At 55.6% G+C, this 27,134-nt stretch overlaps 3 protein-coding genes across 4 annotated transcripts in view; 1 reads left to right on the top strand and 2 right to left on the bottom strand.

The window, feature by feature from the left end:
• SYMPK (symplekin) overlaps window positions 1–3,896 on the bottom strand; it is a 36,782-nt gene extending 32,886 nt beyond the window's left edge. For both annotated transcript variants that reach the window (XM_039245845.1, XM_039245851.1), the window contains exon 1: window positions 3,812–3,896. The gene's annotated coding sequence lies outside the window, so the exon portion shown is untranslated. The remainder of the gene's footprint in view (window positions 1–3,811) is intronic.
• A 988-nt stretch (window positions 3,897–4,884) lies between these two features.
• On the top strand, window positions 4,885–12,377 carry FOXA3 (forkhead box A3). The gene is made up of 2 exons (XM_039245027.1): window positions 4,885–4,953; window positions 11,397–12,377. Exons 1-2 carry the CDS (start codon window positions 4,885–4,887, stop codon window positions 12,375–12,377), a joined length of 1,050 nt encoding a protein of 349 aa, XP_039100958.1.
• Window positions 12,378–21,036: 8,659 nt separating this feature from the next.
• Window positions 21,037–23,314, bottom strand: IRF2BP1 (interferon regulatory factor 2 binding protein 1). The gene has a single exon (XM_039244547.1). The coding sequence runs from the start codon at window positions 23,197–23,199 to the stop codon at window positions 21,445–21,447; it is 1,755 nt and encodes a 584-aa protein (XP_039100478.1). The 5' UTR covers window positions 23,200–23,314; the 3' UTR covers window positions 21,037–21,444.
• Between the last annotated feature and the right edge of the window lie 3,820 nt (window positions 23,315–27,134).

Genomic DNA, 27,134 nt, shown 5'->3' with positions numbered 1-27,134 from the left:
GACTGCCAGCTCAGAGCCTGGAGCCTGTTTCAGTCTGTGACTCCCTCTCTCTCTGACCCTCCCCTGCTCACACTGTCTCTCTCTCTCCCTCCTAGAAATAAAAATAAAAATTTAAAAAAAAAAAAAAAAGGCCTAGTTAAATAAATTACATTTCAACCATTTTCTGGAATACCCTGGAGGTTTGGTTTGGTTTTGTTTTATAAAGGGGAGGGAGAGGGGCGCCTGGGTGGCTCAAGTCAGTTGAGCATCTGACTTCAGCTCAGGTCATGATCTTGTGGTTCGTGAGTTTGAGCCCCGAGTCTCAGTCTCTGCTATCAGCACAGAGCTGGCCTCAGATCTGCTATCTCCCTCTCTCTCTGTCCCTCCCCTGTTCATGCTCTCTCTCTCAAAATATACATTTTATGTTTTTTACAATGGGTGGGGGGAGGAGAACTTTTGGACATCTGTCCCAAAGTCACATGTGGCAAAATTACAAAATAAGGATCATTACAGCATCATTCCCAAAAGCAAAAGATGTTAAGAACCCAAGTATTCTCCAACAGGGAGACTGGCTGAAAAACCATGATAAATTCACATAATAAAATACTAGGCAACTGTAAAAAGGAGGGAGGAATGAAGAAAAGTGAGGAGAAGCTCTTCTGCATTGATAAAACAGTGGATTCCAGCATATATTAAGTGAAAACAAGCCAAGTGGAAGACAATGTTTACTGTATGTTCCCCCCCTTTTTTAATGTTTAGTTTTGAGAGAGATAGAGCGTGAGTGGGGGAAGGGCAGAGAGAGAGGGAGATACAGAATCTGAAGACAGGCTCCAGGCTCTGAGCTGTCAGCACAGAGCCCAACGCGGGGCTTGAACCCACAAACCAGGAGATCATGACCTGAGCTGAAGACGGATGTCTGACCATCTGAGCCACCCAGGTGCACTTGCTCCCTTTTCACAAAAGGGAAATATATACAAACATGTTTGTTTAAAAAGACTGAGGGGCTCCTGGGTTGCTCAGTTAGTTAAGCCTCCGACTTTGGCTCAGGTCATGATCTTACATTTGTGGGTTCGAGCCCCGCCTCGGGCTCTGTGCTGACACCTCAGAGCCTGGAGCCTGCTTTGGATTCTCTATCTCCCTGTTTCTCTGCACCCCCCCCCCCCATGCTCTGTCTGTCTCAAAAATAAATAAAACATTAAAAAAATAAAAAAAAGACTGAAAAGAGAAACCCAAAAGCGGAAGAGGGAGGAAACAGTGAAATAAATCTGGTGGATCCCAATGAACTATCATAAAAAGACCTGTCTGCAGCAGCCCATGGGGCCCCGGAACAGAGCAATTCCAAGTTTGTGTATGTGCACACAGAACGAAGGGGGGGAAGGGGGGCTGCTTCCTTCTCTATAAAACAGGGTCAGTAACAATGTTTACCTCCCAGGACTATTCTGAGGCCTAGATAACTTAGTAAACATAATAGACATGGGGTAAGTATAGCTACGCCTGAGATCTGAAGGATGTTGCATAGACGGTTTAATAATCCTTTGAGGGTGAAAATGAGGCGCTTTTTAAAAGGAATGTAATGCAACAGATGTCTGCAGAATGAATGAGTATCCAAAAGCCCCCTTCCTAGTCTCCCTGCCATCTGTCACACCCACATCTTGCACAGAGTCCAAGCCATCATCCTCACGAAGGCCTACAAGACGTCGTGTGAGTGGCTCCTTCCACCTCTGCCCTCGCTTTCATCTAGAGGCTGTGTTCCAGGTCTTCCCTGACTATCCTATTTGAAATGTCAATTCCTTCTCCCTCTCCAACTGTGTTACTCTAGTTTTTCTACACAGCCTTGATTATCACCCACGTACTATATAGGCTCTGTGAAAGTCAGGATGTGTGTGCGTGCTCCCTTTCTAGATCTTCACCATGGAACAGTGCTCAGCACCTGGTACGGGCTCAGTAAATATCTGGGGGAATGCTAAAGGGCTTCGGCAACCACTGGACTTCGTGTCCATGCCCTTCGGTTCTAGAATGCTTCAAAAATAATACCTAATATTGAATAACATGTGCCAGACACAATTCTAATACACAACTTATTTACATCCTCAAAACACCACCGCTTTGAGGCGGGTACTATCTTTATTTATTTATTTATTTATTTATTTTTAAGTAGGTTCCACACCCAATGTGGGATGTGAACTCACCGCCCTGCCATGGAGAATTGCATGCTCCACTGACAGAGCCAGCCGGGCGGCCTGAGGCAGGTTCTATTTTTAATCTCCATTTCACAGATGAGATTTGAAGGCAAGGGAGGTAAAGTCACTGGACTAAAGGCTCGCAGCTTCTGAAAGGCAGAGCCAGCAGCAGGACCACGCAATCTCCCCTCCTCGCCCCCCTGCTGGACTGCCTCTCTGAAAGGAATTCCTGCTCCCCTCTGGGTGTTCCCGCAAGGGGCGAGGTCACCTGACAACCAAGCATACAGCCGCCTCTCATCAGAACATAATAAACCTTTTCATGACGAACCTTTCCACTCTGTCCACAACAATCCGTTGAGATCTACCAATTTATTTTTTTACCCTGTGCTCCTCTTCTTCTACTTGTTGGTTTATCCTTTAGCTGTCGTTGAGTATAAACATATTTCCCTTTTCTTTTTTAAATGTTTTTATTGGAGAGAGATAGAGAGTGAGCAGGTGGAGGGGCAGAGAGGGAGGGACACACAGAATCTGAAGCAGGCTCCAGGCTCAGAGCTGTCAGCACAGAGTCCCACGCCGGGCTTGAACCCTCAAGATCATGACCTGGGCCCAAGTCAGGCACTCATGCGACTGAGCCACCCAGGCGCCCCTCCCTTTCTTTTGTAAAAAGGGAGCATGTGATAAGCACTGTCTTCCATCTCCGCTGGTTTTCACTGAATATGGTCTGGAGCCCACTCTCCAGATCAGTGTACTGACATTTCGTCATTCCCTTCCCCCCCCCAGGCCCTCACTCCTTTTCACAGGTGCATAGCATTTTATGATGTGGAGGTTACCAGCTTCTTCCGGGCTCCCCTATTAGAGAACATTTGGGGCGTTTGCAGCCTTTTTGCTACTACCGCCCATCACAGTGTCCCCTTCTCTCCAGGTACACTCCCACCTGGGAGTACGACGAGCCCTCCCCTCCATTTCCGCAGGAACCCCAGGAGTATCTTTCATTCATTCAACGAACAGTAACCGGGTGTTTTCAGTGTGACCAGCTCTGAGCTGGGAATTAAGCGATGACCAGCACATACTCAGTCCCGGTCGCCGCGGAGCTCGCGGTCAAGGGCCGAGTCAAAAAGCCCCACCAACAGAGGTCCAGGGATACACTGGACCACGTGTGACATGAAGGAAAGGAAGAGGGGCCTATGAGAGCGTGTTAACAGGCGGATTTCGGGACGGAGGGCGGGAATGGAGGGCTTCACATAGGAAGTGACGTTGGCGCCGAGACCCGAAAGATGAATGGGAGTCAGCCAGGAAGAATGGGTGAAAGGAGGCTGCGGGCGGAGGGGACAGCATGTGCAAAAAATCCAGAGGCGGGAAGGCGCATGGCGAGTTTGAGGAACCGGAAGGCCGGTGCAGCTCTGCGAAGTGCGGAACGAGAGAGAGGCCGAGCCGAGGCCGGCTGGGCCGACGCGCCTCGGGGGCCACGTTGGAACTTTGCCCTGAGGGCACCGGGAAGCCACGGGAGGGTCCTGAGCTGGGGAAGAAACTGGGGTCCCCGAACGTCACTGCTCCCCTTTCCTCGCAGAGCCCCAACCCACCGGCCAGCGCCCCTGCCGCTTCAGGGCCCCTCCTCCCTTCGTTCCCGGGCCCCCACGCCGCCCCCCGCTCACCGCGGCGCAGGCCTCCGTCCCCCTCGCGCCCCCTCAGCAGCGCCTCTTCACAGACGCCGCCGTCGCCATCTTCCGTTCGCCGCCGGGACACTGCGCACGCGCCGCGCGCGCGGGGCCGCCGGGAAATGGAGTCCACACGGCGGCCCGAACCCGCCCCTACCTCCGGCTGCGCGAGCGGCCTTCCGCCCGCAGCCAGACGACGCCGGGACGCCCTTCATTTCCGGCCTTTGAGCGCCGTGCCTTAAGGGAAATGTAGTCCCTTGGCAGAGGCACTGGACGGAAAGGAAGGTAGAGGCTTTTGGGAAATGGAGTTCTCGGTGGTTCCGAGTCCCTGGACGGCTGGTGTTAGAGCCAGTGGACAGTCCGGGCGACGAAGCTCCTAGGTCCTGGAGATGGTCTGTTGCCCACAGTGGAATCTAAGCAGAGGCTCCGATCCCCTCCATCTTTGGTCCTGCCCATTTACGCAGGCTGGAGTATTTCCAGCTGTCAGAAGCGTCAATCTTCCAGTCTTGTCCAGTGGGAATGTGGGTTCGAGGGCCTCTTAACGGTCCTCATACTTGCATGCGGACCTCTGCAATCCACTGCGCTCTGAGCCCCCTTTCCTCCGCCGCGGTCACACTGGGCTCTGGCTATTCGCCGTCTCCTGTCGAGATGATGAAACCCACTGGGGTAGAAAAGCCCCAGAGTTCTGCCTTTGCGGGCTTTGGCATCCGCAGCGCCTCCCACCTGTGGCTCCGTCACTCTTCAGCCACCTCTAGCTTCCTCGGCCGCGGGCTGAGGCTCCCGGCGCCTGAGGTCTATGTCCTCGCAATCCCGCAGGGGGCGCCCCAGTCCCAGCGCGCGGGCCCTCGGGGAGGCGGGAGGGGAGCCCGGGGCGGGCGAGGGCGGGGGTGGCGTGGGGGTGTCCCAGCTATAAAGCGTGGCCGCCTCCCGCGGCGCCCAGGACGGCTGGGACCCCGGGCGGTCGGACGGGCGGGCACCGGTCGGAACTCGGGCCGTGCCGGCTGAGAGATCTGAAGCGCTCGGTTCCCCCCGGGCCGGAGCGGGGGCGGGAGGGGGCGCAGGCCCGGGGGATGCTGGGCTCGGTGAAGATGGAGGCCCATGACCTGGCCGAGTGGAGCTACTACCCGGAGGCGGGCGAGGTGTGTCTTCGGGGGATGGCGGAGCGGGAAGTGGGGGGCAGGAATCAGGGTGCGAGCGTAAATGGGGGCAAGGATGGGGATTACATAGGGGCCCCAACTACAGTTGAGGAGCGGAGGAGCTAGAGACCCCGAGACCAGGTGTAGGAGTCAGGGATGGGGGACAAGGCATGGGAGTGCGGTTTAGGCTGGTTGGAGCGAGGGCTTAAATGGGGGTCAGAAAAATTTAGGCAAGCGTCAGGTCATAGTTTAAACGTGAAGACTGGGAGGTGGGACCCCAAATCCAAAGGATTGAAATTTCAAAAACCAAAGATAGGAATCCGAGCTGGCGGGTTAGGAAATGGGGTTCAAAATGAGGGGAAAGACCAGAACTAAGAGTTGCGAGAAAGAGGTCACCATTAAGGAAAGTCTGAGGCGGGAGCTCAAGGTTAGAATATAGTTAAAGATGGGGGCTCTGGGGTAGAAATCAGAATTGGGGTCGGGAGATAAACATGTGGGTGGCGATCTAAGAATCAGAAATAGGGACTGGTGCTCCAGTTTAAGAGATGGAGGTACTCAGAGATGAAACATGGTTTGGGGAGTCTGTAATAACAGGTGGGTGAGAGTTGGGGCTCAGATAGATGGGGGCCCAGATGCGGTCGGAGTTGGGAGCCTGAGAACAGATGTGAGCAACAGCATTGGCTGCAGAGGGGTCAATCTCCACCCCCCATCCCTATTCCTGACCCTTACCCCCTCCCCACTGAACTTCAGTGGTTTAATTGTTTTTAGAGACGCTCAGCAGGGATACTCCTAATTGGAGGCTGGAGGGTTTCAGATTTCACACCACCACCACCCCCTTCCAGTTATCTCCAGTAATTGCTAATGTCCTCACTGTCCCACCTCGACTGGCTGCCCTAGGAGTAGGGGGCGGGGTGTATCTTAATTCCACGCACCTCAGCCGACCCGAAAGTCCTTCCCCAAGTCTAATTCCCAGTCCGGTTGCTGCAAGGGCTCCTCCTTGGCTCGGTCTTTCTGTAGTCAGGATTGCGAAGTGGCGGGGGAGGGGTCCTGGTAGGAGGGTTGTGGGGGTCCGGACACTTGGGTTCCTAACCTGGAAGGAGACTTTGGGCTTCGGGTGGGAGTGGGGCTGGAAATGGCCGAGAGCTCCAGAGAGTCTGAGATCTGGGGGTTACAGGGGCCCCGCCGTGCCTTGAGTTCTGGGTCTGGGGTTTGAAGCGTAGGGTGGGACTCCCGGTTCCCCAGGCCTGCGGGGCTTGGCAGGGTGCCCGGGAGGGGCCAGTCCTGGGGCTGTGGAGGTGTGAGGTGCACGTGGGGTGGGGCAGGCCGACCAGGGAAGGGATTGGGGGTGCTGAGAGTTGGAGGTGTCAGTTGTACAGCGGGGAAGGCACAGACCAGGTTGGACGTGGAGGCTCCCAGGTAGTGGGGGAATCCCAGCTGAACCCCTAGATCTAGAATTCAGAGCCTGGTGACCTGATTTAAGAGAACCAACTACCGATCTGTGTTGGGGTGGGCACATCTAGAAGAAGTAAGTTGTGCGGGTCTGAGGATGGAGAAGTGGGACACAGTCTGAAGTTTAAGAATTTGTATGGAAACTGTCAGAAATCAAGGGACAGTCTAGAGAGCACTAACATTTGGGGGCATATTTTGGAAGAGTTAACATGTTGGGGGCTGGAAATGGAAATACGATCTGATGGTATCCCCAGCCTTCCGATCAGCAACCGGGCGGAGCTGCCTCCTCCCCCTTGGGTCGGAACAATAGGAAGAGAAACATCTGCACTCACTCAGCATCTAAGAACTAAGAGGGTCCCCAAACCGCTTCTTGCTCACGGCACCCTCCTGCTGGGGTGATTGACACCCTGGGGCAGGCTCCCCATCTGGAAGGAAATTGGAAAGTTAGCACCCTGGGGTGTCCCCCCCTGGCCTCCGGTTCTACAGATCAGCTGGTCCAAGTGCTCCCCCCTTGTTAGAGGTGGGAACTCTGAAGCCTCTCCGAGTGCTGGGGGCTGCTTGAGGGTCTGGAGGGGGGGGGCAAGGACTGAAAACTAGGCTTCTGGTTTCACACTGCCTTCCTCTGCCCGCTGTCACACCCTCCCCCAGAGACAATAAGGAAATGAAAGGAGAGAAATTCCAGCCTCCTGGGATGGGGGTGCAGGTCCCCTGAAGGCTTCCCCCCAATCCCAGCCCCGCCCTGGCAGGGGAGATCCGGCTCACACCCGGACACTGGGGGTTCATCCCAGCCCTGGGGCGTGGGAAAGCCTAGGGTGGATTAGGGCAGCTGGAGTGCTTGAGGTCAGACGTGAAGGAGGACTTCCGGGTGGGTGGGGACCAGAAAAGGAGGGGCCTGGGGTCCTGGTCAGTCTTCCTCTGTGATACAAAGGAGTCCGATGGAGTTGGAGAATTGAAGGGGGGGGTGCAGAGGGATTTAGGAACTCTCTGTGGATGCCCCTGAGTCTGCTGCCTCCCCTCAGCTTGAAAGGACCCTCTTCCCTTCCCTTATTCTAGGGAGAGGGCAGAAACAGCTAAGGTGGTGGTGGGGAGACTGGTGCAGGGGGGAGGGGTAGCTGTGACTCCCAGTTTCATTGTGAGGCTTCTGGGGAGATGATGATGCCGAATGGAGAGAACAGAGATACAAAGATGGACTGGAGGGAAAGAGACATGGCAGGGGAGTGGGATAGTGAGAGACAGGGAGAGATAGAGCCAGGGAGGACAGGGAGAGATATATGGTGGGGGGAAGAGATGGGGTTGGGAAGAGTTAGGAGGAGGGAAACGCAGGGGCATACGGGAGAGATGAGAAAGAGAGACTGGAGAAGGAGGTGAAAACAGGGGCGAGAAAGAGATGGGGGAGGGACTGGGGTAGGACGTTTGGAAAGAGATCGAGGAGTAGAGACTAGGGAGACAGCAAGGAGGGGAGAGAGACGGGGAAGGAGAGAGGGGAGGGTCAGAGAGGTACTGAGACAGGGAAAGAGATGGACAGATACACATGGAGCCAGCTGGGAGATTCAGACACAGGAGACAAAAGAGCTACCTGAAAGTGCATGAGAGAGAGAGAGAGAGTTTCTCTACCTGCGCTCAGACGAAGGTTGGTTCCCACCTGTCTCTGACTCTCTGCTTGACCCTGGCAATTCCCTTTTCTCTCAGGACCTTGGGACCTGCAGACCCTTCCTTACGTGACAGGGGACAAGACAGGACCCAGTGACTCACAGCAAAGGTGGCTCCCTCCAGAAATAGGAAATAGAGCAGCAGGAGACCTCAGCGTGGGGAGGGAGCAGGGCAGACGGGCAGGGAGGGAGAGAAGATGGTAGACAGCGGATGAAAGGGGTAAATACGCACCCCCCCCCCCCCCGCAAGGAGAAATCACCACCCACCAGCTTTATATTTTCCTTGTTTATCTTGTTCACTTCCTGCTAGGCTGTCAGGCCCGTGACATTTCCATCTGTCCTGGTCACTGCTTTTATGGCATGATCCTGAGTGGTGGTCTAGAGCCAAGGCTGCCTAAAATTCAGAATCGCAGTTCTGCCCCTTCCGTACGGTGTGACCCTGGACAGCCTCTCTGGGCCTCAGCTTGCTCAGCTATACAATGGGTGTCATAGTAGCACCTCCCCCGCACTACGATTGTAAAGGTTGAAAAGGAGACCTTTCCTGTGAAGTGTTTGGAGAAGTGCCTGGCGTAAAGTAGGTGACCAAGAGATATTGGTTCAATGGATAAAAAAATAGACGGTTATTTGGAGAGACTTAGCAATGCCTACTGTATTTCATTGAGTGAAGATGCGTGCTCTTCCCCATTTGAAAATTTCTGAAATGGGGTTTACAGTCAATAGCGTCAAGAGACTGACATGTTCCCCCCCATTCTTTTTTTTTTTTAATGCTTTATTTATTTCTAGGAGAGAGAGAGACAGCATGAGCAGGGGAGGGTCAGAGAGAGAGGGAGTCACAGACTGAAACAGGCTCCAGGCTCCGAGCTGGCAGTCAGCACAGAGGCCGACGTGGGGCTCGAACCCACAAACCGCGAGATCATGACCCAAGCGAAAGTCGGACGCTTAACCGACTAAGCCACCCAGGCGCCCCCCCCCCATTCTTATTGCTACCTAAAATATCACTGTAGTTTACAAATATAAATGTCTCAGATTTGATGAGATATAGTAAATACATAATGTATATTAGGTTGAGGGGGCACCTGGGTGGCTCAGTCGCTTGAACGTTCCATTCTTGATTTGGGCTCAGGTCATGATCTCACAGTTTGTGAGTTCAAGCCCTGTGTTCGACTCTGCACGGACAGCACTGAGCCTGCTTGGGATTCTCCCTTTCTCCCTCTCTCTCTGCCCCTTCCCTGCTCCCGCTCTCTCTGTCTCTCTCAAAGTAAGTAAATAAAAATTATATATATATGTACACATATATTTACATACATATGTGTATATACACATATATACATACACATATATATATATACACACACACACACACAAAATATATGTATTAGGTTGAAATCTATCATTTCGGATACTGAAACATTTTTGACCAATAACCACTGTAATTCCATAACCTAAAAGATTTATAGAGAATACCCACGTTAGATAAACCAGCAGTTTTCAGTTATTTTTAGTTTCGAGACCTCTTTACATGCTTAAAAGCTATTTATTTATTTATTTTATTTCTGAGAGAGAGAAACAGTGTGAGTAGGGGAGGGTCAGAGAGAGAGGGAGACACAGAATCTGAAGCAGGCTCCAGGCTCTGAACTAGCTGTCAGCACAGAGCCCGATGCGGGGCTCGAACCCATGAACCGTGAGATCATGACCTGAGCCAAAGTTGGACGTTCAACCGACTGAGCCTCCCAGGCGCCCCTACATGCTTAAAAGTTATTGAGGACCTCAAACAGTTTTCATTCATGTGGATTAGGTCTATCAGTAGTTACTGCATTAAAAAAAATTACTGCATTTGAAATTAAAACTGAGAAAATTTTAAGGTGTGGATTAATTAAAAATTTTTAGGGGCACCTGGGTGGCTCAGTTGGTTAAGTGTCCAACTTCTGCTCAGGTCATGATCTCACGGTTCATGGGTTCGAGCCCCATGTCGAGCTCTATGCTGACAGCTCAGAGCCTGCAGCCCGCTTCATATTCTGTGTCTCCCTCTCTCTCTGCCCCTCCCCTGCTTGCACTCTCTCTCTCTCCATTTCAAAAATAAACATTAAAAATTTTTTAAATAAAATAATAATTTTTTAGTACAAACACTGCATTTTTATTAAAATAACTATATTCTGGGGGCACCTGAGTGGTTTGGTCGGTCGAGCTTCTGACTGTTGTTGATATTGGCTCAGGTCATGATCCCAGGATCATGGGATCAAGCCCCATGTTGGGCTCCACGCTCACTGTGGAGCCTGTTTAAGATTCTCTCTCCCTGTGGGGCGTCTGGGTGGCTCAGTCGGTTAAGCATCTGACTTTGGCTCAGGTCACAATCTCACAGTTCGTGGGTTCGAGTCCCATGTCAGGCTCTGTGCTGACAGCTAGCTCAGAGCCTGGAGCCTGCTTCAGATTCTGTGTCTCCCTCTCTCTGACCCTCCCCTGTTCACACTCTCTCTCTCTCAAAAATAAATAAAACATTAAAAAAAATTTAAAAAGGATTCTCTCTCCCTTTGCCTTTGCTCCTACTTCTCTCTCTCTCAAAATGAATGAATGAATGAAATTCATTATTTGGTATTTAATATGTACGTATTTCGTATATAAATATAATGAAAATCATATTTCGGGGTACCTGGTTGGCTCAGTTGGCAAAGCATGCAACTGTTAAACTTAGGATTGTAAATTCAAGCCCCACATTGGGCATGGAGCCTACTTAAAAAAAAAAAAAAGAATAGGATAGAATAGAATAGAATAGAATAGAATAGAATAGAATAGAATAGAAAGTAAAATAAAAAGAGTAACTATATTTCAAAACATTTAGTGAGGGGAGCGGCACTGTTATAGTTTTGGCAGATCTCTTCAGTGTCTGGTTCAATAGGAGACGGCTGGATTCTTGTGGCTGCTTATCCATTTGGTCCATTGCAATGTCACATGCCCCGTAGCCTCTGGAAAACTCCACTGTACACTCATGAGCGGAAGTGAAAAGGGCTAGTAAGATCTCAGCATTATGTGAAAATCGTTTGGACCTCACGGACACCCTACACCCTAAAAGGGTCTTAGAGATTCCCCAGGGTGTCCTGGGCCACACATGAGCTTCAGTATACGGGAGCATGGGGGAATGGAGGGTGAGGTCAGGGATGGGGTGCGTGAGGATGGAAGAAAGAGAGACTTCAAGACACAGCCATCTACAGAGAGAGATAAGGATGGGAAGAGGTTCATAGAAGAGGCAGGACAGACAGACAGCTGGACACCCTGGGTGGGGGGGCAGTGATCCTTTGCTGACCAGCAGAATAGAAACTCACTGACCTCTCCCATCTCCTTCTCTCCCGCCAGGTGTACTCACCGGTGACCCCAGTGCCCACCATGGCTCCCCTCAACTCCTACATGACCCTGAACCCTCTGAGCTCTCCCTACCCCCCCGGGGGGCTCCCTGCCTCTCCACTGCCCTCAGGACCCTTAGCGCCCCCAGCCCCCGCAGCGCCCCTGGGACCCACCTTCCCAAGCCTGGGCGCCAGCACTGGTGGCGGTGGCAGCTCAGGGTATGGGGGCCCGGGCCCGGGGGTGCACGGGAAGGAGATGCCCAAAGGCTACCGGCGGCCCCTGGCCCATGCCAAGCCGCCATATTCCTACATCTCGCTCATCACCATGGCCATCCAGCAGGCACCGGGCAAGATGCTGACCCTGAGCGAGATCTACCAGTGGATCATGGACCTGTTCCCTTACTACAGGGAGAATCAGCAGCGCTGGCAGAACTCCATCCGCCACTCCCTGTCTTTCAACGACTGCTTTGTCAAAGTTGCGCGCTCCCCAGACAAGCCAGGCAAGGGCTCCTACTGGGCCCTGCACCCCAGCTCAGGTAACATGTTTGAGAACGGCTGCTACCTGCGCCGCCAGAAGCGCTTCAAGCTGGAGGAGAAGGTGAAGAAAGGGGCTGGCGGGACGTCCACCCCGAGGAACAGTGCCGGCTCTGCTGCCTCGGCCACCGCCCCTGCTGCCACGATCACCTCCCCCACCCAGCCCCAGCCCCCACCGCCGGAGCCTGAGGCCCAGGGTGGGGAAGACGTGGGGGCTCTGGACTGTGGCTCACCTCCTTCCTCCACCCCCTATTTCACTGGCCTGGAGCTCCCGGGGGAGCTGAAGCTAGATGCACCCTACAACTTCAACCACCCCTTCTCTATCAACAACCTGATGTCAGAACAGACACCAGCACCTCCTAAACTGGACGTGGGGTTTGGGGGCTACGGGGCAGAGGGTGGAGAGCCTGGGGTCTACTTCCAGGGAGCCTATCCCCGCTCTCTGCTTAATGCATCCTAGCAGGGGCGTGGGAGCGTGGTGGGTGGGGTATGGCTGTGGTGTACACCATCGGGCGCTTGGGGCCTGATCCACCTGGTAACACTTTGCTTGTCCCGTCAGTTAACATCTTGGCTGGTCTGTTACTGTGGTGACTGCTGTCTCTGTGGGCATCGTGTCCATTCCTTGGGTACTGTGATAACTGCCGTTGACATCGTGGTGGGCCCACTGGGTACTACAAAGACTGCCATGTTGATTGCTGTTTATAAGTCGATCCATTGGGTGCTCTGATGGCCGCCATCTTGGAGGACATCTCAGTTAGCCCTTTGGACATGGTGATGGACATCCTCTTGACTGACCCTTTGGCTGTGACAGTGATACCATTTCAGTTACATCTTCTTTGGCCCGTGGGGTGCTGTGATCACTTCTTTTTTGGGGAGCTTCTTGGCATAGGAGATGCCAAGTGGGCCAACATCCTGCATAACATCTTTATTTGGCCTATTGGGTGCTATGATGGCCACCATCTTGGTTGGCGGACATAAGCAGTGAACCATCGTGCACCATGACAGCTATCACGGCCCCTTTGGTGTGAACTGAGCAAGGAATGGAGGTGAGAATCCTCCTCTCTGTTGTTTTCTGGAGCCCATTCCCCCCTCTGGGCCAGGAGAATCCAGAAAGGACTGGCTAAGGTTTGGGAAATTTCTACTGAAATCTGGTTCTTGCCTGGGAAGCGGGATACTGGCTGTGTTTGACCATTAAAGGCACCGTTTCTGCCTCTCGCTGAATGTCTCTTTTCCTTGGACGGTGGGCCCCGTGGGGCTTGAACACCTGAATTGTCGTTTCCCTGTCCCCTCTCTGGCTGCCTGTGGAGGAGGGGCCTGGGGAGGCATCGACCTGACCTTTGGCTCTTTGCTGTCCCTGACCCCAAGGACAGTTTGCTCACAGATAGCAGCCCCCGCAGCAGTGGGGCCAGGGCAGCAGGGGGAGGTGGCTCAGCAGTGACCAAGGCCATCCTACCCCCACTCCCTGGAAACACACCTCTAGCTCTGAGGCCCAAGGAGCCCAGGGGGCTGCTCAATTTTTGGTTCAGCTGGGGAGGAAGGGGAGGGACAAACAAGGTGTTAATTGAAGGATATGGTGTGTGTATTGGGGCTTATCTCCGTGTGGGGGGGAGGGGTCTCTGTTGGCTCTAGGCTACACTGTGCCCATTGAGGTCTCTGTGGTCTGCCTATTGTTACCTCTGAATGTTACCAGTTGTTTGTATCCCTCGGTTGTGTGGGTTTTCATGTCTGTTCTTACCCTGGGTGTTAACTGTAGGTGTCCTGGTTTGTTTGTTTATTTAATGTTTATTTATTTATTTTGAAAGAGAGAGAGAGCGTGTGCGCATGTGCGCGCCCCCCCCCGCCCCCGGGAGCGGGGGGGGGGCCGGGCGGGGGGCACCGGGAGGGAAGGGCAGAGAGAGAGAGAGAGAGAGAGAGAAAATCTCAAGCGGGCTCCACACTGTCAGCGCAGAGCCCGATGCAGGGCTCGAACCCAGAAGCCGTGAGATGATGACCTGAGCCGAAATCAAGAGTGGGACACTTAACCAACAGAGCCTCCCCTGCCCCCCCCCCCAGGTGCTGCTGGCCCGAGATTTCTTATTGTTTTGTGTGTGTGGTTCTCTTGCACACCTACCCCTGGGTCTTTCTGGGCCCCACACTATTAGCTGCAGGTCTGTGTGTGTCAATTTGTCTGCACACCTGCGGCCCTGGGGAGTCTGCGTGTGGCTCTGTGTCGCAGGCCTGCCTGCCACTGTGTGTTTTGCGTGTACGTCCGTGAGTCGGTACCTGCGTGGATGTTCACAAGCGCCCCCCTGGGTTTGTGGAGTGTGCCTGTCACTGTCGTGTGGAAGGTCGGCTGCCACTTCCGCAGGCAGGTGTGTGGGGAAGGAGCTCCGGGGGCTGTGGGGCTCTGGGGTTGGTGTCTGGGTGTCTCTGTTCCTCCAGGCGTCTTCCCTAGGCTCTGAGTCTGGTGTCAGTCGCTCAGATGTCCTGAGCGCGAGGATCTCATTTCACAGAGAAGCCGAAGCTCGGAAGGACAGGTCCCCGGCCCACGTCGGTCAGCCGGGCTAGAGCAGGTGCGCAGGCTCCGTCTCCTTATGTCCGTTGCTTACCCCCTTATGGGGGTTTGCCTTTCTTGGTTCTTGCTTGCCTGGTCATTCATTCATTTGTTCAGCAGTCATTCATTCAGAGACCACCGGCTGTCTGTTTACGTGTGTGTGACATCTCCCCTGGTTTCTGTGTGTCCATCTTTCTGTCTCTTTTATTTTTCATTTTTTTTAATGTTTTATTTTTGAGAGGGGTGGGGGAGGGGCAGAGAGAGAGGGAGACACGAATCCGAAGCAGGCTCCAGGCTCCGAGCTGTCGGCACGGAGCCCGACGCGGGGCTCGAACCCACGAACCGCGAGACCGTGACCGGAGCCGAAGTCAGAGGGTCACCTGACGGAGCCGCCCAGGCGCCCCCCATCTTTCTGTCCCTCAGTGTCCTGTCTCCGTGCCACTCTGTCCCTAGTCCTCTCTCTGGACCTTGGTCTCTTGGCTTTTTTGAGAATTTTGCTCATCCTTTGTATGCCTACCTCTTACACGGTCTGCCTTGTGCTTTCTCTCTCATTCTCCCCGTTGCTTTGACTCCGTCCCGCCCTCCGTCTCTCTGGGCTCTGGGTCCCTCCCTCCTCCTCTTGGGGACCGTGACTCCTCTCTGGGGTCTGCCGTCCCCTTCCCTCCGCGGAGCTCTGGCCTCGTCCCTCCCTCTCCGGTCTCCACGTCCCTGAGCTTTTGCCGCTACCTGCCACCTCGCGGGCCAGGCCCTCTATTTCTGTCGCTGTGCCCGCCCTGCGGCGGCGGCGGCGGCTGCGTGTCACCCCCCCGCCCCCTGCCGCGCTGGCTCCCCGTCAGCCGTCCCACCGGCCTCGCTGTCCTGGGCAGGCCGGGGAATTCCTCTTGATTCCTGGAAAAAACAACTGGGGCCGAGGAGAAAGGCCCTCAGTCTCCCCGGGCGCCTGCCCCCCTCCCTCGGGCCTGGGGGTCTCTCCTGGAATCAGCCGGCCTGAGGCAGGAAGCCCTGCGGTTTCTGGCTTCTCCCAGGCGGCCTCCGGATCTGGCCCCCACCCCCCCCCACCCCGGCCAACAGCCCAAATATTATTCCGCGGGAGGAGTCGGTGGTGGCGGGAGGAGGCCCTGGCTGAAAGAGGCTTTCAGGGCGGCTAGGCCTGGGGCTTCCTGTCCCCAGGCTTGGGCCTCAGGCCGCCCCAGTAGGGACCTCAGGTGGCCGGAGGGGCGGGTGTTGTTGTAGGGTCCTGGGGGGAGGGTGGGGCCATCCGTCAGGGTGTCTGGTGGCCACCGGCTCGGCTGGCGTGGGCAGGTGTGACCCCCACCCCAGGGACAGCCGGCTGAAGTCCAGCGTGGAAAAGTACCACGGTCAGACGTGGGACCCATGGACAGACACGAGGGTGCCGGGGATCAGGGATGGAGGGATCGCCCTGGGGACACAGAAGCCTGGGCTGGGACAGGTGAACCTGGACCGAGCCTATAGGTCTGAGGTGACATGGTCCGAGGGAGGGGCCCACGGCTGGGGAAAAAGAGGGCCAGGGCAGGGTCCCAGCTCTCGGCAGAGGTCCAAGCGCATCAGAAGGCATGCGATGAGAGAATCTTAATAGCCACTAGGGGCTTACCGTGTGTCCGGTGTCGCGCGAGCACCTTGCAGAATGGATCGACCCTCTTCCTTCCCACCACCCCGCCCCCATTTTATTCTTGGTGAAACGGAGGCAGGAGGCGGTGAAGCCACTTGCCCACAGTCACACAAGAGCACAAGAGGGGTGACAGCAAGGTGGGGACTTGGGGTCCCGAGCCCTTTCTCAGAGTCACCCTCATTCCTTATCACAACCTGCACCGAGAGGAGGGAAGCAAGCCCAGAAGCCAGCAGTCTGGGTGGGTTGCAAGTGTGTGTGTGTGTGTGTGTCTGTGTGTCTGTTTCAAAGTGTCGCTGGATGTCACATGTATCTTGGTGTGAACATGTCAGGGTCATTATGTGACAGGCTTGCGTGTTCATGATGCATCTCTCCGGTCAGCATGTCAGCGTGTGTTGTATGTGCCTCTCTGTCACTGCGTCCCGTCTCTCACTGCTTGTGTTTTGTTGCTGTCTCTCCCTGCCTAACAGGTTTGACCTTCCTCGCAGCCTGATGTCTATTACCGTGCGTGTCCGTCACTGTGTCTGTTAGCAGCTTGTCTCTGTCCCTGGGTCCTATGGGTCTGTTTATGTCTCCGTCACCCTGGGCCTGCCTATATCTGTCCCTGTTTGTCACCATGACTGTTCTCCGATGTGTCACCATCTACCCAGGTGCCACCGCGTTACTCACCAGCCAGGCCACAGGTGGGCGTGTCGGGCCCACGGGTGCCAGGGCTGGGGCGCAGCCCATCCCACCCTCGCCTGCCGTGGGCCAGGCTGGGCGCCTGTTTGCAGTGTTCTACCACGGGTAAACTCCAAGATCCGGAACCCAAGGGCCGCCTCCCTCACCTCTGCCCCCTGTCCCTCAGCCTGCCCTGGACCCGGCCACCCCAGAGCCCCATAGGCGCTGCCCCCGAGCTGGAGGTGTGCCCTGACCCTCGCCTCACCCGTGGTCACCAGCCTCCCCAAGCCCCCAGCCTGGGCCCAGCCCTGTCTGTCTTTCTGTCTGTCTGCTTCTCTCTCTCTCTCTGGGCGTCTGCTGGCCTCTCTCCGTCCCTTTCTGTCCTTACTCCCTCTCACCCGTGTTTCTCTGTGGCTCTGCCTTTCTCTGGAGTGAACTTTGTCTTCATTCTGTCACCGTTCCTTCTACCTCCAGCTTTTCCCGTTCTTTCTCGGTGAAGTTCAATTTCTCTCTCTTCCTGACCTGTCTCCGGTTGAGTCCTTCTCTCCCTGCCCCTCGCGTTTCTGACTCTGGGTCTCTCTCTGCCAGTCTTTCTGTTGCCCTTTCACGCTTTAGAGGTTCCCCTCTCTCCTTCTGTCCCTCTCAGCCCACGTCTCTCTTGGCCACTCTCTCTGTGTGGCTCTGAGCCCCCAGCCCCCACAGGAGCGGGCTTCTGCCGTTCTGGGGCCCTTGGGGAAGTGTGTGGCCCCCAGCCTCCCGCCCCCAGCCTGCTGGTATATATATAAAGGTATATGTACATATTATTTATATCTGGACCCGGGGGCAGGAGGGACAGACACTGGGGCCTTTGTGTAGCCACTGCCCGCTGCCTGCCCGCCTGCCACTCCTCTCCCCTCGTCCCTGCTACCCGCCCGCCTCCACTCCTCCCCGCCCCCCCCTCCCCTGCACAGAAAGGTTCCTGTGGGGCCTGCCAGCTTCCTCCGCCTGAGGTGTGAGTGGGCACGCCACGGGCGAGGCGGGCAGGGGGGCCTGGGGACTTTTCCAGCTGCAGGAAAGCTTTCCGGGTGGGGAAGAAATGGGACTTCTCAGCTGGCTGCTGTCTGTCTGTGTCTGTTGTCCCTGGGTGTCCCCCGGGTCCTTACCTGGCTTCTCCCTGGGAGTCTGTCCATCCATCTAATGTCATACTGACTTTCTCTGTTGGTTTGGGGCGTATTCGCTTGTGCACATGGGCCTGCTGGGCATATGTGCTGGGCCCTCCGTTGAGCCCTAGACACAGATAAATGAGATGCCGTCCATCTAGGCTGATTCTTTGCCATTTCTATCTCATTGCTGCCATCTCTTCACTCTGGGCCCCAAACCCTCCACCCCTTCCCATTAAAATAGAATCCAAAGTCCTTCTCGTGGCTGATACTGTGACCTCCTTCTTTTTCTTTTTTTCTTTTTTTCTTTTTTTTTGGTTAAGATTTTATTTTTAAGTGGTCTCTACACCCAACGTGGGGATCGAACTTACAACCCCGAGATCAAGAGTCACAGGCTCTACCGAATGAGCCAGCCAGGCGCCCCACCTTGACCTCATTCTTCTACTTCTCCCCTTGGCCATAGCTGCCGGGCCACCTGGCTGCTTCTGGAACAAACCAAGCAGACTCAGGCCTCAGGACCTTTGCATGTGCTAGTCTCCCAGATTTCCCCTGGCCTTCTCCCTCGCTTCCTTCAATTTAATGCCATCTCCTCAGTGAACCCTTCTCTACTTCCTCCTTTATAGTAGCAACCTCCATCACCTTCTACCCTCTTCCTCTGGTGTCTTTTTTCTTCTTAGGACTTACCGCTACATGGCTGTCACATTGTATGGGTCTGTCTGTACCTCCTACATGAACGTCAGCTCTATGAGAGTAGGGGCTGCATTCTGTTCCCTGCGGTTCCCTATCCATCCTTTAAACTAGCCCTGTGCTAGGCAATCCTGGGCTCATAGTGGTGACCGAGACAGCTTTGGCCCTGCCCTCATGGGGCTGACAGTCCATTTGCCAATGATGATCCAGCATGCAGGGCTGGGATAGGGGAGAGCAGGGTCTGTGAGAGCCCAGAGATGGCACGTGACTCGGCCTGGGGGTCAAGGAGGAGGCTTCCTGGAGGAGGTGTCAGCTGAACAGAGACCTGGGGGCTGAGTAGGAGTGATCCAGGCCTTGTCCTGGGGACCAACTGATCGAGACAGACCCAGCCTTGCTCTTCTGCAGATCTCCGTTCTCTCCGTCTCTGTCTCTTGGAAAACTGCACTCGATCTTAGCCAAAAGGCCGAGAAGTGATCTGTCTCATAGAACTTGAGTTTCAAGATGTCTTAACTTTCTAGTTTAAACCTGTACCTTTCCTTGATTTCACACTCTCTCCTTTCTCCTGAGCTCGATTCCTCTCTTTCCCTCCTTCTAGGTCTCTATTCTTGGTATCTCGTCTGTGTATCTCAGTCTCTCTGAACCTATCTGGGTACTTCTCTTATTGACTCTCTTCCAAACATCTGTCTGTCTCTGTCTTTACTTCATCTCCTCCATCTCAAGGCGGTCTCTTGAGTTCTCTTGCCCCTCTCTGGGTCTGACTTTTTTCAGGGAGCTTGTTTTTCTATACCTTTCCACCTCTGTTGACTCCCATCTTTCCCTGGGTCCGTTTCTCCCTTCTGGAAGTCTCTTTGCCTACTCACTGATCTCCCTCTCCCCCAGTAAATCCAGAATCCCTCCACTCTGACCCCACCCTGGCACTGGGGGAAGGGGGACTGATCTAGCCCCCCACACCCACACAGGTCAGGCCGTCTGCTCTGTTAATGGTTAACTCAACCTCTATCTAGAATACACACCAGCCCGGCTGGGGGTGACTCCCCTGCCCACCCCCCTACCAGCTGTTCTTAAAGAAACAGGTGTCCTCCACAGCTTTTCAGCCCTCACTGGGGGCCCTGGTGTCTGGAAGCCTCTTGCCCTGGGATGGGGGAGGGGGGACTACCCAGTGCTTGGGTCTGCAGAGCTGGGGCAGGGGAGGCCACAAGATGGCCAGGGATGGGTGCCCAGGCCTGGAGCTCCAATCAGCGTCTCCCTTGCCCCACGCTTATCGGCTGGTGTATTTAATCAGGGGTGGTTTTCCCAGCCCTGCCCAGGGCCCAGGCTGGCAGTACCAGGGGTGACAGAGCACCTGAGACCTGATGGCTGGGGGAGGGGACGGGACCCCTCAGCCCAAGAACCGGCGGTTTGAGAGTTGAGTGTCCTCCACATGCGGAGGACAAAGTCCCGGGGTCCTTAATACTGGGGACTTGGGCCATGAGGCTCCGCAAGATATGTGTGTGGGACACATGGATAACCAAAGATGGGCCTTCCAGATCGAGGCGATGGAACGCCTGTGTTCCTGAGATCTGGGGCAACCCCGGGTTTCAGGGCTGTAGGCCGGTGCCTGCCGTGGGACACACTGCAATCCCCCCCATCGTTCTGTGCATCCCCTGGCCTTGGCGCTCCGCGTTCCCCCCTTCCCGCACTCTCCACTTCAGGGTCCCAGGGAGGGACCGCGGGGGTCGCGGCTGGGCTCTTGTGGGCGGCCCCTCCCCTTAACCCTTGCTTTGCCGCAGCCTGCTCAGGCCCCGCCCCTTGACGCCAGAGAGCAGGAAGTCCTGGTTAATGATCAGCCTGTCGGGACAGGTGCGGGACAAGGCCGCGCACATCAGAGGCGGCCGCGGGGGGTAGTGCCTTGTACCCTGGCAGTCACGGTGTCCTAGGATGGCCACCGTTGAGACGGGTCTCCCAAGATGGGCGCGAGCAACGCAGTGCAGGGCACCACCAGAGGTGGGGCGCAGTGACCTTGTTTCCGGGGAGCCTGTCAGTGTACCCCATGCAGGTAATTTCCCGCTTTCCTAGGGCAGTCCCTCTAAGCAATACAATGTAATTCTCTGCCTCCTGAGCAGAAAAGAGCTCACTGTCCATCCCTTCTAGGAAGCCTCCTGATGCCTCTCTCCTGTCCCCTCCCCTCGCGGGCGCTGCGTCCCCCACATCTTGGGTGGATACACGGATTGGACCAGAAGGGAAACCTAGTCCCCGAGCTTGGCTCTGGTTCCCATGCAAGGGGCCTCCCATGCTCCAAGCCTCAGTTCCATCGTCTGGAAAACGGGCTGATGGCTAGAACGCTTGACCCGTGGCCAGCATTTCTCAAAAGCGCCAAGGGGCCCGCCTGAGTGCAGGGCGCCACCTGGAGGCTGCCACGCACCGTCCTTTCCCTGCAGGATCAGTTCGGTCCCAAAGGGGGCGCAGCATCTCACACAACTAAGGGACCAAGAAGGAAAAAAAAAAAACCCATCTTTCGGTTTATTGAAGGAGGAAAAAGGGGCGGGAGGGGGGGGCAATAAAATGCTTTTGCTTTGTTTATAAAGAGCGAGATTTCAGGAGGCCCCTTCTCAAGGAGGAGGGGGCACCTCTCCCCCAACTATAAGCAGCAGCAAAGCCAAGCCATGGAGGGGAGAGGGAAACCAGAGGGGCCAAGGGACCCCAAACACCACCTTGGGCAGAAGCCACAAGCTTTCTCCCCCCACCCTCAATGCATCTACCCCAGGGGACCCATCCGGGATGAGGAAGGGGGTATGTACACAGGTGGGGGTGGCACTGGGCTGGGTGGGGGAGGGAATAATTTATCCGCAGCAGCGGTGGGTAGCAAGGGGGTAGGAGGCAGTAGACTGGTGGCAGTGGTGGCTTAGGGGTCCCGTTCTTTCTTAACCTTGATGTCTCCAGCAAGGATAGTGGCGATCTCGCCCTGCATGAAGGCCCAGGGGACAGAGGAGCCCACCAGGGGACACTTGTCCCCGCTGGGGCAGTACACTTCCCCAGCAGGGCCCTGTGCCTTGATGAACTCCCTTGAGCAGGGAAAGCAGAACTTGTGTCCGGGCACTGAGGGGCACTGGACGAAGTGGGTGTCTTCCAGCCGCTCCCGGCAGAGGGTACAGCAGAGGGGTGCCCCAGGAGTCGCCCCCGTGCCGCTACCACCCCCGCTGACGGCTTCTGCCCCAGCTGTGGGGCTGACTTCTGCCTCACCGTTGCGGGCCACTAGACGATGCTGGGTCGGCGGCTGGGCTGTGGAGGAAGCTGCGGGGCTGGCGCCCCCAGCGCGCACGGGTCCCCCACCCCCACCAGGGTCCTTGGGGGAGTGGCCCAGCGCCTCGGCCACATTCTTCAGGGCGGCGATGGGTGAGGGCACACCAGGGGCGTCAGCGGAGAACGGGCCACCGGGTGCTACCCAGTGCCGCTGCTGCTGCTCTTCCGTGGTCATCTTCCCGGCCGCCTCACCGTCGGGCTCAGGTGATGCCTTGCGCCGGCGTGGCGTGGGCGCCAGGTTCCGGGACGGGGCTCGCGGGGGTGGGCCACACAGAGCTGCGGGGATTGCCTCGGGGTACTGCTGGGGCAGGGCCTCCGCGGGGGCTGGCTCTCGGAAGGTGCGGACGCCATCGGTCAGCAGCTCCCCCAGCTGGCGCCATTCCCCGGAGCCGTGCCTCCGTTCATATTCGAGGTACTTGAAGCCTGAGGAGGCTAGCGCCTTGCCCGGCTCCCGCAGGGCATCGTGAAACATCTGGCGAGCCACGGCCAGGACGCCCGCGTACACGTTGCCAGAGCCGCAGGGGTATTCGGTAAAAAGCTTCAGCTCGAACTCGTAGCCTGGCGGGCGGGCAGTGGCATCAAAAGCGAACACCCGCCCCACCAGCCCGTGATCCTTCTTGAAGCGGACGTTGAAGGGGGCACAGGCCGACAGCGCCAGCAGCTGCTCCCGCACAGCTTTGGGGCGCCCGTGCCACTCCTCCGCCCGGCCACGCATGGCCTCGTTCAGTTCTGCCAGACAGTCCGCATTCCTCTGCTGCTTCTCCTTCTCGAAATCAGAGCCAAAAGCTGGACGGACAGGACTCAACCCGGGTGCCAGCGTCAGGCCTCGGCTTCCCAGGCCAGACACCGCAGCTGCCAGCAGCCCGGGGGGCATCAAGCTGGGCATAGAGCCAAGCAGGGCCCTTCGCGCCCCCTCCGCCACGGCGTCCTCGCGGCCCAGCCCATTAGCCAAGCGGGACCCCAGGGTGTACTCCAGGGCGGGCGCGGGCAGGGGGAGGCGGCCCGACGAGGTGGCCCTGTCATAGCGGTCCTGGCCAGAGATGCCGCCGCCTGTTCCTGACGGCTGGGGCTGGGCCTGCGGAGGCTGTAACTGAGGCCCCTGTGCAGCGGCCGCAGCCAGGTCCTTAGTGGTCGGGTGCTTGAGGGCGGGGGGCCCGGGAGAGCGGCCCTCGGGGAGCACGTGGCTGCGCTTGAGTTGGCGGGCAGCGTCGATGAGCAGCTCGATGCGATCCGCACCCTCGAAGTTCACGCAGCCGCGACACACAGCCTCGCTGAAGTCCCACACCATGGCCCACGGCATCTTGGGCAGGTCGCACAGGTAGCACCACTGGCGGCGGGACGCCTGCACCGACGCCATGACCCCCGCGCGCGCGCCGCCGCGCCCCGGCGTTCCGTCGCCGCCGACGTTCAATCCGCGCCGCCGACGTTCGATTCGTGTCCCCCGGACCGCGCGAGCCACAGTCAGGCCTCCGGCTCGGCCTCCCCGCGGATCCAGGCCCGGCCCCCCTTCCCCGCCCCCTGGGCCCTAAGCCTTTTTCCTCACTCCCGCCTCCTTGAAAAGCTTGTTAGAGGCACGTCGGCGCCCCCGCCCGGTCCGGACTCCCGGCCGAGGCGCACAGCTCGCGTCCCGCGAGGAGCCGCGGGCGCCGCCGCCTCGGGCTCCCGCCGCTCCCGCCGCCGCCGCCGCCGTTGCAACGGCCGTCGCCGCCTCCACCTCCTTCTGCCCCAGAGGCCGCTTCGCAGGGAAAGTTACATAACGCGACGGCAAAGCCTTCTGGGAAACGTAGTCCCGCCGGGGCTGATCCTTAAAGGGGACAGCTGGCGGCAGAGGGAGTGGGCTCGCCGCCTCTCCGACGCGCAAACCCTACCACTCATCACGTTGGGGCAGGGAGTTCGGCGCGCTTCGCGGAGCTCAGGCATGGGGTTTTGGGGGCGGGAATGAGATATGAATGGCAAGAGCTGCCACGGGTTCGGAAATGGTCGGAAGTGGACAAGGTTCCGGGCGTAGAATGTCTGTCCCGACTTGCTGTGCAGCTTTAGGCAAAAGTCTTGCTCTTTCTGAAGCTGGATTCCCCGCCCATCAGAGGTGGGCCAATGACTGGTTTGGAAGGCAGCATCTCCTGGGGCGGGGCGGAGGGGCTCTGATTGGATGGTTTCAGGGTAGGGGGGACGGAAAGCTGGCGACAGGGGGAGGGAGGGTTCTGCTTGGCAGTTCGTTTTCCTCAACTCTTGTATATCATTGCTCGGAATGGGGCTGGCAACAGCCGGAGAAAGGGGAAGAACGAAGGCCTCTGGCCCAGTTGTCTCATCTATTAAAGAGTGTGGTCGAGCGCCCTCGAACTCTCTTCCAGTTCTGCCTGCTCGCTCTGGTCTACAAAGGGTTACAACTGTATCTTTCCCCGCCAGCTCCATCAATCACGCACTACAATTCCCAAAATGCTCTGCAGCGAGGCCAAACTGACGCACTTCCGCAATTTGGGAGGCTGAGGGAGGCCTTCCCGATACCCGCTGCCTTCCACCCCCGGCTCAATTTCTGGAGGCTTTACCTTTCTTTTTCGGAGCACTGGGTTGAGGGAATCCTCACCCTCTACTGCTCCCTAATTTGGGGGAAGGGACGGAGGCCAGAGATGGCGAGCAAGAGCTGTAGGAGGTAGTTTCTTGGGAAACCACCTTTCTCCAGCTTGAGTGCTCATTACCTGATCGGCCCAACAAGGCTATGGGGACCCGCACCCCTCTTCCCCGCCCAGGTTTTTTTTCTCAGCATCGGGAACACTGCGAGTCAGGCTGGAAGAGTAGGGAGGGGAGGCGAGGCAAGTCTTTAGGTTCTAACCCCCGTCACCCTCTTCCTGTCTCTAAGCCTGGGTCCCTGATAAGCGCTCAAAGGTATTTAAATGACTTGTTAGAGTTGCGTTCATTACTGGTTTTCAAACGAATCCGACTGTCTGCTTCCTCTCCCACAGCCCGCTGCAGTCATAGCTGCCCTGGTTTTGTTAGCCAAACATCAGCCTCAGCTTTGCAATTTCACTTACCACCTGTATTCTCTTTATATTGATTCCCATGGAAAAAAAGACCTACTTTTGCCTCAACCTGAGCAATACAGGCATACCTCGGAAATACTGCAGGCTCCCTCCAGACAACCACGATACAGCAAATCGTAGCAATAAAGCAAATAGCGCAGTAGAGCAAGTCAAACGAACTTTTCGGGTTTTCCAGTGCATCTGAAAGTTAAGTTTACACTAGGCTGTGGTTTATTAAGTGTGCAACAATATTATGTCCAAAGAAACAAGGTATATAACTTAACTTAAAAATGCATTTATTTCTGGGGCTCCTGGGTGGCTCAGTCTGTTAAGCGTCCCACTTCAACCCAGGTCACGATCTCACAATTGTGGAGAGTTGGGAGCCCGGCATCAGGCTCTGCACTGACAGTGCGGACCCGCTTCAGATTTTCTCTCCCCCTCTCTCTCACTGGCCCTCCCCTGTGTGCATTCTCTCTCTCTCAAAGATAAACATTAAAAAAAAAAAAACCTTCTAAAAAATACTTTATTGCCAAAAAAATGGTAACCGTCATCTGAGCTTTCAGACTCAGTCCCTGATCACACAGCACTGCAACAAATGCAGTAATAATGAGAAAGTTTGAAACATTCAAAGAATTACCAAAATGTGACAGATAACAAGAAATGAGCAGCAGTCGGAAAGTGCTACTGATACGCTTGCTTGTGGCAGGGTTGACACAAACCTTCAACTTGAAAAAAAAAAAACAGTATCTGGGGCGCCTGGGTGCTCAGTGGTTAAGCGTCCCACTTGATTTGGGCTCAGGTCATGATCTCACAGTTTGGTTTGTGAGTTTGAGCCCGCATCAGGCTCCTCGCGGACAGAGCGGGGCCTGCTTGGGATTCTCTATCTGCCCCTCTCTGCTCGTGTTCTCTCTCTTTCAAACTAAACAAACACACACACACATAAAAAAGCAGTATCTGCTAAGCGCAATAAAACGAGGTATGTCTGTATTATGGGCACAGTTTAGGTTTTTTAGGTACTAGCTTCATTTGGGGGAGGGGTACTAGCTACATTTTAATCAAGTTAACACTACATCTGGAACCATTAAAGAGGCCGTTCAGGTGCCACCTAAAATTGCCTTTAAGCCATTCTTCAGCAAACACTAGTGGGGGGAAGAGTTCTGGCCAGAGTTTGGCTTCATCAGGTGGGCTGCAACAGGATTGTCCTCTGCAAGTTTAGGGCAAGTCCCCAAACCTCTCTGGAAAAAAACAGAGACCCCGTAGAAGCTGCTTTTCATTGGGCAGCTCCAAGTGAAGATGAAATACCATATAAATGTTTAGCATGGTGCCTGGCCCAGAAAAGGAACACCATAAATGGAAACTGTTTTTAAGCTGCTCATTATTTCAAAGATGCAACCCTCTTCTGTGCTGGGCAAGGCTGCAGGAAGACACAGCAGCGACTGAGATACGTTCGGGCCATGCCCTGACAAGGCTCATCCTGGTGATGGAGGCACACGTTCAATTTAAATGTACTCAAATGATTATTTAACTGTATTCTCCCCCCCCACAACTGCTGGGGGGAGGGGGTGCCAGGAAAGACTTTTTCTGAGGCAGTGATATTTGAGCTGGGACCTGAAGGAGGAAAATAGAATGTAGCTGAAGACGCCTACATTTTTATGCCCATTTTACAGATGAGGAAAAGGGAGGCCCACATGGCTGGCCAGGGCAGCACCAGGGGCAGAGCCAGGTGTGACTGAACTCTGGGCGGTGGTTACTGGCTACTTTGCTACTGTGCTTTGTAGCAAGTTTGGGAATACAAAAGAAAACCAGCTCTGGCCTTCAAGAAACACGGGGGGGGGGGGGGGGGCTTTAAACAGATAAAGGCATATGTTCATTTAGGGAACAGAGGACACTAGAAGATAATCTAAGCAGACCCATCCTAGCCTGGGGGAGGAAATCCATAAAGTTCTCCTGGAGGAGATGGCACTTAGGCTGGTATCGGAAGGATGATTAAGTAGGAATAAGATTTGAACACAGGAGGGGCGCCTGGGTGGCTCAGTTGGTTAAGCATCAGACCAGCTCAGGTCATGATCTCATGGTTTGTGGGTTCGAGCCCCATGTTGGGCTCTGGGCTGACAGCTCAGAGCCTGGAGCCTGCTTGGGATTCTGTGTCTGCCCCTCCCTCGCTTACACTCTGTCTCTCAAATATAAATAAACGTTAAAAAAATTTTTTAAAAAAGATTTGAACATAGGATTTGATGGCTTTAAAGAAAGAAAAAGGGTGGAAAATCACCAGCCT

Source organism: Hyaena hyaena, unplaced genomic scaffold, assembly GCF_003009895.1.
Source record: "Hyaena hyaena isolate Hyena2069 unplaced genomic scaffold, ASM300989v1 scaffold_9, whole genome shotgun sequence".
NCBI lineage: Eukaryota > Metazoa > Chordata > Mammalia > Carnivora > Hyaenidae > Hyaena > Hyaena hyaena.
This window is presented reverse-complemented; position numbering and strand designations above follow the sequence as displayed.

Coding starts and splice junctions, on each gene's coding strand:
- FOXA3 (XM_039245027.1), top strand. CDS start 4,885: ATGCTGGGCTCGGTGAAGATGGAGGCCCATGACCTGGCCGAGTGGAGC. Junction 4,954..11,396: donor ACTACCCGGAGGCGGGCGAG/GTGTGTCTTCGG, acceptor CTCTCCCGCCAG/GTGTACTCACCGGTGACCCC.
- IRF2BP1 (XM_039244547.1), bottom strand. CDS start 23,199: ATGGCGTCGGTGCAGGCGTCCCGCCGCCAGTGGTGCTACCTGTGCGAC.